General features: G+C 43.0%; 1 protein-coding gene across 3 annotated transcripts in view; it reads right to left on the reverse strand.

The window, feature by feature from the left end:
- NEDD4L (NEDD4 like E3 ubiquitin protein ligase) overlaps window positions 1-12430 on the reverse strand; it is a 352508-nt gene that overhangs the window by 262779 nt on the left and 77299 nt on the right. For all 3 annotated transcript variants that reach the window (XM_059725264.1, XM_059725263.1, XM_006268859.4), the window contains exon 2: window positions 9267-9340. In XM_059725264.1, coding sequence (XP_059581247.1) covers window positions 9267-9340 — 74 coding nt within the window. The remainder of the gene's footprint in view (window positions 1-9266; window positions 9341-12430) is intronic.

A 12430-nucleotide genomic window follows, 5' to 3' on the forward strand; every position in this document is an offset into this window, starting at 1 on the left:
TGTTAGTTGAGCTGTCATCTAAAAGACACCACTAGAGGTGCACCGATACATCAGCCCCATATCAGATTCGCACTGATGTAAGGAAAATTGAGTGCATTGGCAATCGGCTTCTTTTGGCCGATGTGGCTGATAACATGGCCAATAACATGGCTGATAAATGCCACGTGCATGCAGCTGCAGCACAGCAGGAGCGCAGCCTGGTAGCATGGAGAGCAGCCAGTCTGGCTGGTAAGTCTGCTGTGGCAGAGGAGTGGGGAGGGCAAACCAAGGTCCCTGCAGTGAGGGAGGGAGTGCTGCAGTGATGGCAGGCACTGCCCCAGCCCCAACCCCTCCCTCACCATGGGGGCCTTGATCTGCCCCCCACCCCCCAACACTTCTCCCCCACTCCTCCCAACAGACTTACCAGCAGGACACTGCTCTCCCAGATGCCCAGCTGCATATCAGCAATTGAATTGGTATTGGCTGATATGGCTTGTTAAAAAAAACACTATCAGTATCAGCCCCCAAAATCTCTATTGGTGCACCTCTAGACACCACCATCAAGGTAGAATAATATTGCTGAGACATGCTATCGCTGTATCGTACCAGTCTACACTGTTTCTTATAACATTAATGAAATCCTTGTTTGACACCAGGATCCTGAACCATTCACTCAAGCTTGTTTACCTTATCTGTGTACACCTCAACTCAATATGAAGTCCTAATGCTAATTACTTCTATTCATATACCATAACACTTCAAGCGGTACAGAAAAAACCTGTAACAGAGGCCACCAAATGCTTTCTTCTCAAAGTCTTCTCAATCAGTTTGGGATTAGCAGCACAATTAAGCTAGAAAAATAGTTAATATACACATTGCACCACAAGCATTCTGCTTTAATGGCAGAACTAGAAATGCCATTTAATTATTGGCTTTAAAATGTACAAATTCAGAATACAGGAAATATACAAAACAAAGAATTACACTGTTCCCAGCATGTTTCATTTTTCATTAAACTTGCAGAAAGTAATGATTTACTATGTCCTTTTTAATAAAAATGAAATAATAAGCACATGCATTTTAAATGCTATTGGAGTGGGCCAATAAAAATCAAGGACCTAAATCTAACATACATAACTACTCTTGTAAGTGGCCCTCTGGATTTTTCATTACACACGTGGGGAGTAGTTAGCCACTTGGAGTGAGGCCTGCAAGCCTCAAACTTCCATTCCATTTTGCTGCAGAGAGGTCCTTTGGACAGAACATTTTAACAGAGTCTCAATCATACAAATATAATTATTTTTACCACTGAAATGTTGTTCAGTATTAGTTCTATAAAATTCTTTTGTCTTTAAATATAATCCATCAAGCATTTCCTTGGTGAAATGATCAGAAGCTAAATGTCCAAGAATAAAGATAAGCAGATAAATTAAGCATTTCACATGATAAAGGTTTGGGGTTTGTTTTTTTTTTACTGAATTGTTTTGACTTTTATTTTTATGAGACTCAAAAGCAACTGAAATTATTACTGAAAACTTAGATAAGAGCTAATTATTAGAGTCAGTCAATGTACTTGGGCTATAGCCTCAAAAAGAAGATAAGTGCAAACACATTTAAATAAGCCACCAGAGGGAGCTAAGACTGCCATGAATATAATCCTTACAGAAGTGCCTTATTACAGTGTTCTGGGAAGTCAACGGATTGTCTATACAAGTACATAAAATAGTCTAGCCTGTTTTCTCTTAACACTAAGTTGCTCACTTCACTCAACTGTCCTCTAAATAGAGAGTAAACTCATTGTCTATGTGCATATATACTTACCCACGCACATACACACACAAATGCAGATTTAAAAAAGAAAATGTTCCAAGGTGGCATGTCTTCCAGGTCTTCTACTGTGTGTTAGAGTTTTCCAACCAAAATTTACCACAACTCAAGGTGCAGGGAGGAAAATGAAAGCAGCACTAATATAAATGCACATATACATGGCTGTAATCTTTATCATCTGCAAACTAAACTCTCTCTCAGTTGTGCACTGCTTCCATCGCATAAATCCATGCAACTAAAGAATTTAACTACAACTTGTTTTGAGTAAGATTATACAAGACAGTGTTTAAAATACAAGCAGTCGCCTGGACTTACCTGTCCTAGCACTGCCAGCACTGAAATTAAACTAGTGGAAAACTAGGAATGGGAGGGGAGAAGGAGGCTGGTTTCTTATCTGTCTTTCAGGCTATAAATTCTTCAAAGTAGGGACTCGTTTAATTTGTCTGTTGTACATCAGTGAAACCCCTGATGACACAATGTACGACAATGTAGTTGGAAGTGAAGCCTAGTTTCCTGTTAATGACAATAAATCTTTTTAATTCCATTTCCAATGCATTACCATTTACAGCTTCTAGACAGCCATAATTTTGTTTACAGCCTGTTTTAGAAGACTACAGAAGTGTTAGCATAATAAATTTATTCTTGTATCTACACACAAGTGCAAACACACACGTTCTTCTACTCTGACTAAATGTGTTGGAATAAGAGTGCCAGCATAACAATGTTATTTCACACAGCCAGCAACACTACCTAAAACACATTTTTTCTCTATGCACTCACCTCTTACTAATCCATAATTATGCAAGTGATCTTCGAACCCATGCAGTCATTCCATTCTTAGAGATGTTCAAGACAATCAACAAATGCTTTCTTTCAAATTCTAAGATTATATATTAAATCCCTAAATTTTGTTTATACTTAGTTACATTTTTTGAAATGTGACTTTCTAAATATGCAAAAACATCACGGTAGCGGAAGAGGAATATGTACAACGCATCACTCAAGGCTGTCACGTATGTAAGTGATGATATGGTCAATCCATATTTCACAAGATATGGAATATAAAAATATTGCACTGAAACAGCAACATATGGCCTGATTTGCAAGTTTCAAACATGCACACCTCCATAATAAAAGACTGTCTGCAAAGGGAAGTAGGCTCTCCATCTGCCTGCGTAAACAAGTGGGAAAAGGGAAAAAGGGAAGGGAGTCAATGGAGTTAAAGTTCCACACCTCTGAAAAAAAGATAACCCTGTACTGCCTGTACATAGCACATAGCCAAGCATCTCCAAACTGCAGCAGAGAGCCACAGTGAAGCATGGCCACTCTACGAATGCCACATTTCGAGAGCAGCTGTAGCTGCCCATATCTGGTAGTAGGCATATGCCAATAAACTTGCTGTGCTGGCGACATTACATCTGTTTCCAGAGAGTATCAGGCATGAAGCACTGTGTGATCTAGGACCAGAAGCCCTGAGAAACCAATTTAAAGCATAGTCATCTACCCCACTGGGACAAGCAATGGAGTAGTCCTCAGTGAGTGGAGATTAATCTCTAGGGAGGACAGGAGCAGGTGGGGGAAGAACACCTTACATTTCAGTGATGTGTAAGCACAAAAGAGTCAGGACCTGATATGTTTTAGATTACAAACTGCTTGAGCAAGAACCATATCTGCCTATATATTTGTACCAGATAGGCCCTCAAACCTGAGTGAAACCTTGGTAACTGCTGCCATGAGTTTATACTTTCACATATACATTGATTAAATTACACAACCCTCAGATCACGTTCTATGCAGCCTATAACATGATAAAGATTAACAAGGTTATAATTTGCACCGCTCAATAGTACACAAAGGCTGAACTCTTTCAATAACGTCACGCTTTAAAGAATATTGTAGCTTTTAAGGTAGCACCAAACTCAGAGACTGAACTAAAAAGAAAAGAAACGAATCAGAAATTGTAAAGCTTTGAATTTCAACAGGATAACTCAGGTTGTAAATATGTATATACATCAACACTAGTGCGTCAACAGTAATGTGCAAACAAAAAACTGTTCTCAGCATTCAAATATTCTCTTCCTGCCTAACACGAAGCAAGCATCCAAGACTATTTTAAGTTTTGCCAGACATTAGTTTACAATACTTACAAGCTGTTACTATATATCAGAGATTGTGTGTGCTGTATTTTTACTGTACCAAACTTGGTAGACCAAGGAAGGATTAAACCCTTCTGTGAAGTGTTAACAAAAATCCTGACACACCAATCTATCACTCCAGTTTATGCAAAACCACTGTGAAATAGCTTCATATACTAGTAGACTATTATTGCAACAAGGATAAACAAGCCTTCTAACTACCAATATAAACATTTTTGCGCAACAAGTCACCTTAACTGGGCAACACTTGTACAATCTAAAATACTAATACTGCGAACCAAAGGTGTCACACTCAATAGGCCCCATGGGTTGCAAAAGTGGTGTGTGACCAGTTTAGGAGCCAGATGAAGGGCACATGGCCAGTCCTGTAGACTAGATAAGGTACAATGTGCATCCCAGGCCCTGTGTGTGGGGCTGGTCTGGCACGTGCCACATGCTGCACGTGGCTCCACTCTAGACCTGGGGCAGCACTGGGGACCAGATAATGCGGCTCCATGAGCCAGATCCAGCCTATAGGCCATATAGTTGACACCCCAGCTGTAAACCAAAAGCAACTATTTGCATTTTCATAGAAAAATGTTGAATCTTCCCCACCCCTTTTAATAACAAACACAACCAGTCTCAGGACTCCAAAGTGACAAATTAAAAGCTATTGTTTACAAATTTGTGGAAACTGAAAGTCATTTTCTCAGTGATTTGCTTCTGTAAAAATGTTTTTTTTTTTACAGAAGTAAATCACTGAGAAAATGGCTTTTTCATAAATGCCCATGCCTGCATGCAGCGCAGCACGCAGGCAGCGAGGAGCAGAGCTCAGCAGCTTGGTGAGCTGTGTGCAGCTGGTATGTCTGTTATGGTGAAAAGGGAGGGAAGGGGTGGGTGGAGCAGATTAATGCCCCCCGCGGCAAGAGAAGAGCGGGGCTGGGACAGGCATTGCCCAGTCAGGGCAAAGCGGGCACGGGACAGAGCCGCAGCTCGTCCAGGCGGTGCAGGGAGAGGGGCAGCAGCTCCCACCACCGCACACTGCTGGTTTGGGAGGGGCTCGTCTGCTCATCCAGCTGCTCCTGCCACTCGTCCAGGAGGGCATGGAGGTGGGGAAGGTGTGCCCCCAGATCTGCGCAGGGCAGGCCGGGCAGGCTGCAGCTCTAGGCTGGCTGCCAGCACCCGCTCCGAGTGCAATGTAGCACGGCCCCCGGGCCCCAGCTCCAGCCCACAGTCCGCCTGCTCTGCCCCACCCCACTCCGGGTGCACACACCACCCCCATGCCCTCCCGGACAAGTGGCAGGAACCACTGGACAAGCAGATGAGTCACTCCCAAACCAGCAGCACGCAGCAGCGGGAGCTGCTGCCCCCCTCCACATGCCCCCCAGATGAGCTGTGGCTCCATCCCAGACCCACCCTGCCCCAGCCCCACTCCTCCCTCACCATGGAGGGGGGCCTTGATTTGGCCATGGAGGGGGGCCTTGATTTGGCCTTGATTTGACTCCCTTCCCTCCCCCCCCTTCACCAGAACAGACTTACCAGCTGCACGCAGCTGTATCAGAAATCAGATCAGCATCAGCCAATGTGCCTTCTTAATCATCAGCTATTGATATCAGCCTCTGAAATCTCTTTTGGTGCACCCCTAGAGGGAACAGCACCAGAGGTCCAAGTGCAGACAGACAGACCAACCAACAGACCCTACCACAAGTGTCCAGAACAGTACCTGGTGCTACCAGAGGTCTTTCAAGAGGAGACCAACCAAACTTAAATTGTGAAATCACTTATTTATTCCCTCTACCACTTAATTTGCTCTGCTTGCCTCTAGATCAGTGTGCCTGGATATTTTTTTCATTTGGCAGGAAGGTGGAAGGGGGGGGGGGGGGGGGTTAAGGGCAGGAAGATGGGAATAAGTCAGTACCTATAAACAAGCAGATGCTTCAGGCCACATGGCCCACAGAGTTCATCTCTTTGCTCAGTCCCAATTATGGTGGGCTCTTTCACAATGTGGATACCTCCTGCCTAGCATCTAGAGCATTAACTGATTTCACAGTCCAAATTCTATCACAAAATGATCTTCACTTACTCTCAAGTTGAACAAGATTTGAACCAATGTATGAGTGCTGAAACATTATAGCAATACAGATTCCCTCCAAGATTTTACAGCAGAAAAAAGTAATGCTGCATGTTTCTTCACTACACTAAGAACAAAAACACTTTATTTGTCAGCATTATGTCTGGAGATCTCGCATACAACACCATATATCAGATTATTCAGCAATCTGTAGAAGCATACATCTTTCCTGTCCAATTTTATTTGAATGATTAGGTACTATTGTAATTCATTATATATTGATTATTCGCAACATAGTTTATTAACATGATCATTACTGCAAAAAGTATTTTTGACAGATACATTAGAGTAATATTGATCTGTGGCAACTTAAAATCACATTTGAGATTCAAAGCAACATGGGATGTTAATCTGTCAGCAAACTAGGCAAGTCCCCTAAACAAAAAAGAAAAAGAAAAACCAAAACTCTATCCACAAAAAGCTCAACAGCACAACAGTGTAAGCATTTCACTAAATTGATAATGTATGATGCTGTTAGTCTCACTTTACCAACGGTCTGATTTAACCACAGTTAAGAACATAAACTGCAGTATGTTTTTAACTGCTTGGCTTTATGAGAAACCCACAGACTTGAGACAACTTACTTTAAATATTTAAAGGGCCACATCCACAGAACTCGATCCCAATTTCTCTCATTTTAAAGCATCTGAACTCGAGTAGATATCAATGATTTCTGAGGTTTATCTATTATTGAGCAAATTTCAGAGTTTCTTTTGAATATGGCAATTTAAATATTTACAAGTCTTCTACGAAAGGTTTGGCTGAAGGAGATGATACTACAATGCCAGGGATTTCACTATAAAGCTTCCAGAAAATCCACTAAAGAATTACTTGGATGCTAAGAAATTTTCTGTAAATTTCCCAAGGCAGTCTGACACTATGCAGCACTCTCCCTTGGCAGCAAATTTGGCATATCTATAGCATTCTTTATATTAACTTGTAAAAAGAACTCAAAGATATTTTGAAATTTAATTATAGCTTTTCAAAATGCAGACACAAAATCCAGCCAATTATGGACATTAAGCAAAGTCCATATTCATGGGAAAATGCTAAGGGCCAAATTAAATAAGGAACTGAAAAGGCATAGTAATCAAAAGACAGTTCCACTCTTAACATTTTTAATGCAAATTTCATTTTTTCCATTCCCTACCTCCCACCTCTTCTACAGAATTTGACCCTCTTTCCCTTCCACATTTTGGTACTGCAGCATCTCACCTCCAGCTGCAAGAGTAGGTGCAACACTAAGAAGTCAGAGCTAGCTGTGGTAATGAGGACCATGTTAAGAGCTAAACTAGCAGTCAGTAAGTTTCCAGATGGAGTTTAAACTGTGGGTCTTAATTGGAAAAGCTCCAAATGTTTTGGGGAGGTTTACTTGAGAAACTGCCTCTCCCCTCATGAAATATAGCTGAGGTATGTTCAGGGATATTCAGGCTAGAACATACTCTGCTTAAACTAGTTTGTCAAGAGACTGGCAAACAGTCCTTGATAAGTACAGAGAGCAAAAAAATTCTGAGCCTGAATCAATTCAATCTTTGCAGGTTAGTCTAAGCTGTGTAGATTGAAACCAATAAGCAAGTGACCAGATGTTCAATTTTGATTTCAGAAATGCAGCCACACGTCTGAAGTGGCCCAAGCCAGAATCCAGGAGGCGCTAGAGCATGCCTCCCTGCTCAGCTGGAGCAGACAGCTTGGGCTAAGTCCGCCCACCCTGCAAGTGGGGAAAGAAGGTGCAAAGCATCCTGGGATGGTGGGAGACTGTAAATTAACCTGGATATGGATGGGATCTAGGACAGAAGTTCAATAAACCAATTTAACCTAACTCAGTTAAGAATGATACTACATCCATCCAGGTGTATCTTGAAATGGTTTCGGCCATTTTGAAAGTGGTTTATGTGCATTGAACTTCTGTTGTGTTACAGATCTGAACCGGTTTCCAATCACATAAACCAGTTTGTGTGTAACTTCTAGCCCTAGCGATTCTTCCATCACCAGGGTAGCATGCCATGCACACTCCAAAATATCCCCATTCAATTAACCTCACCTTTTCCTTTCATCTGGATACAGTTTGGGAGGAAGCTTATTTTTTATTTTATATAGACAGGCCTCCAAGGCTGTCAGCTTTTGCTCATGCTGTTGGTCTTAATAAGCACACCAGAAGTTGTACATTTTTTTTTGAACAAGTGTAAATTCAAAAAGGAAATATCTGAATCCTTTTGTGACAAATTTAAGAAAATGGAATTAGAGGAAGCGTGAACAGGTTTTGAAGGAGTTTTTCAAATAAAACACTTAAAAACAATGTTGTCAATTGTTACCCTGACTGGAGTGAACCCAGTGCAGACTAGGGTCTGCTCATTCTTTGTTGGCTGGGAAGCAGACAGAAGCCGATCATGTTAAGACTGGCTCATGCTCTCTGGAAGAGTCGTCTTCTTCCTGAAGAAACTGGCCCTCAGCTTATAAACATATTTATAATCCTCACCTTGGGCCTGCATGTCCCAGTGATTCAGTTAGCAAGTAGACAAAACAGAAAGAAAGACATCTGTGACTTAATTGTACAAGTGGCATCTCCTCCTTTACACAACCAAATGACCATTTATCAAACAAAAGGTTCCTCACATGCAAGCAAGATCAGCAGCATGGTCTGTTCCACACTCTTCATATTAGCACGTGATTGAGGAAATCCTTCCAAAGATACACAGAAACCGCATCTGTGACACCTGGATGTGACCAACGGCTCAAAATACTACAACAATGTCACAATCCTATCAGCTTTCTACATCTGTCACCACCACAGCTGCTGCTGAAAACCAATAAGGGAAGTGGTGCTTTATCAAAAACAGAGCAGTGTTGATGCATCATTCACGTCTTCTGCCCCTTTTAAATCACTAGGAGGGATGGAGGGTCAGGATACTAAATAAAGCATCCCAAACCACCGCCAATATCTACGGTGCCTCATAATGAGTTACCTACAGCAGAAGCAGAAAGTGGACTCGGGAACAGTACCATCTGGTAGGAGAGGGCATATTCCAGAGGGCATGAAAAGTCAGCCATGTCAACTGATACCTGCCAACAGATATCCCATAACTTGCATTGGTTGTAATCCTTTTGAGAGTCAATGACTCGGTTATAAACTGCTTTACTCTGCTTGACTGTACTATATTTTAAAAAGCAAGCTAGTGCTGAATGCCAAACCATACCTGGCTCCAAAGATGTCTTTTTTAGCTAGATCAATCCCAGAAACCACCTTTACTCTGAGGATCCGAGACTCCTCCTGCGAAGAAAAAAGAAAAAAAAAATTAACATGTTTACTCATCAAAATACCAGTGGCCTTTGAAGAGGTTATATCACCATTCCCTGAACACTTAAAAACTTGAAAAAGTCTCTTGACAGTTTCTGCTCAATTTAGCAGTCCTGGGTTAAATTATGAAGGGAAAACCTTATAAATGAAGCTCTACCCTTCATCAGTCAACAAAAAAGTGCCAAATGGAGATATAAAAGAGCACTTAGTCCACAAGTATCACAAAGGACGGCAACAGTGAAAAACTGTCTGACGATGCAACAGGAGGTGGAGAGCGTGACGCAGGACAGGGCCATTTCTGAAATCTCAAACGAGCCAGAGGAATCCCAGTTAATCGGCACTCAAGAGCAATCATACTTCTTGGTTTTTAAAATTATTTCTTTAAAACACAAGGTCAGAGGATTTGGAGGAGGATCAGATTTGTGTTTGTATTAACTCCCAAGAATGAAAGCCAGACCACTTTCTGTTTACACATTTCACCTAGTAGTCCAAGTGTACGAGGCGAGGAGGAAAAATACATGAAAACAAAAAGCAGCTAGATCTGAGGTATATTCAAACACTTAAAGGATTTTATCTTTATTTCCAAACCTCCTTCAAATGGGAAAAGCTCAGGTATTTCTTTTTAATAATCCTAGCATCCTGGTGGATAACTTCTTTCAAAGGTGTGTGTGACCGTTTCCGAAAATATGGATGACTAAAACCTCCCTTTGCACAACAGTCTATCATTGCGTCCGTCATTCAGGGCTCTGGGAACATCAACAAATCAACAGCACTTTCTTTCTATGCTCCCGGGGTGAGCTTTATTGTTTAAAAAGGTAACTACAATTAAATTTGAAAAATATCCCATTAAAATGGGTTTTGCAGTCACATAGCCTAACTACACCTTTTTTTCTTGTGATAACCCCCCAACTATACAAAACCAGGGGCTCCTTTATTGTAATTTGAGATTCCCATCACTTGCAGCTTCTGCAGAAAGCAGCAACAATTTCCCACAAGTTTGTGTTATTGTGACCATAATACACCTACTTTGTTTGCTTTAGATAGTCCATCTATAAAAAGAAATGGATCAACTTTGTTAGCTGAGATTTCCACATGACTACGAAGGTAAGAAATATATTGCAGGAGCAAGCCGGCTGTCTGTCTGGTCCAATACCTTGCCTCAGACAGCTGCCAGAGGCAGATGCTTCAAAGTAGGAAAAAAACAGCAATTCTTGTATAATCTAGCTGCTACAAAAACACTCTCCTGCTCCACGCCATCCTCCCTATAGTTGTTTTTATGCCAAAAGCCTGAGAGACTCTTTCTTCCCAAAGTTTTTGTTCCTTTATTATTGCCAACTGCATTCACAGCAAGCTCTGTTGTTTCCATATTAAAAGAGCATGACCCCTGCCCCAAACAGAGACAGAAGTGAACAAGCCAGTGGGGTGGGGACACAGCACACATGCATCTATGTTAACAAATACTGAAGTGAGTTTATTTTACATAAATTACTTTCAAGAATGATGATGCCAGTGGATTTCTGATACACGTTACAATACACGTGGTCTTCAGGAGTGACTTTAAATGAAAAGAGGGTCGAGTGGACAGACTCAAAAAGATGTCTCTATACACAGGGGACAGCACAGAAAATTTTAAGGAAACAAATGCAGGAGAAGCTGACAAGAAAGTACTTAAGCCAGCCATCACCAAAAGAACAGAAATAACAAGACAGAGCTTGATAAATAAACTGGGGCGATCACAATGGACTGTACAGATACCAGCTGTTTTTGCCCCTCCCAAGATTTAAAATTACCAGCTTAAAAGTATTGTTCCAGTCAAAAATGCTTTGATGGTCTTCTCCAAGAAGAAGCATGCCAAAGTAGCAACCAAAACTCAGTGGGCGTGTCTACATGTGCGCATTTAACGCGCATTAAGGATGTGCATCTACACGTGCACACCCTTAATGCACCTTAAAAATGGGGATTTTAGGCTAATCCCACCTAAATGTGATACCTGCATAAAGCTAGTATCAAATTTAGGTGTGATTAGTTAAAACCCATTAACTCATGTGTAGACATTAACGCAGGGACTTTAGTACAAGATCTGCCCAGCCACTAGGGGGATCGGCCAGAGCCCAGCCTAAGGGCTCGTGGCTGGGAGCCTCCCCTCCTCTAGGGCTGGCCTGCCTCTGTGGCAGCCCCAGCTACAGCTGTGGGCTATAAAAGCCTGTGGCTATTTTGTGCCCTGGGGCACACTCCACAGGACTTTCAGTACCCGTTTCTATGTGCCCCATGGACAGGACCCAGGCTTCCTATCTGGAGATACTGCTCCTACTGCCCAGCCCTGGGATCTCTCCAGGGCTGCTGCCTGGCTCTCCAGCAGCAGGGCTAGCACTGGCTCCCTGCTCCTGCTCACCACCAGCACCATCTCCTGCATTTGCAGGTCCTGTACCACATTTGCCTCTGCTGCATGGCTCACAGTCCCTGGCCTTGCCCCTGAGCTGGGTGCTGCAACCAGCTCTCCAGGGCCAACTACAGTGCTGTGCAGGGGCCCAGAGAGCTGGCATGGGATACGATGCCCTCCCTGTCAAGGATCAGCCCCACCCATGTGCACATGCTCAAGCCTCCCACCCAGGGCCCAACTGCAGCCAAGAGGAGGAGCACAACCTTGTGGTGATCTGGGGCAATGTGGAGGTGTGGAGGCAGTTCACGCAGGGCAAGTGCTCAAACACCCACGTTTATGAGACCCAAGCAGGCAAGATGAGCAAGAGAGGCCACTCCCAGATGGCGCACCAGTGCCACAAAGATCAAGGCCTTGGGGGGACAGCGCGTGGCCGTGACCCACAACTGTTGGACCATGCCCTTCACGTGGGAGCTGACTCAGATTTTAGCGCCCCAGGACCCAGGCTGCAACCCTGCAGTTACGCCAGCAGAAGCAGCCTGGCTGAGCCTCTGCCCCAGCCCAAACAATCCAGTGTTGACACCTCGCCAGAGAAGGGGCCCTTGGGTGTTCAGCTCCCTGCATCACCCACCTCCCCAGCTCAGGGAGCCCTGACCAGTGGCTGCCTCATCTGCTCTGTATCCCCA

This window comes from Alligator mississippiensis, chromosome 3, assembly GCF_030867095.1.
Source record: "Alligator mississippiensis isolate rAllMis1 chromosome 3, rAllMis1, whole genome shotgun sequence".
NCBI lineage: Eukaryota > Metazoa > Chordata > Crocodylia > Alligatoridae > Alligator > Alligator mississippiensis.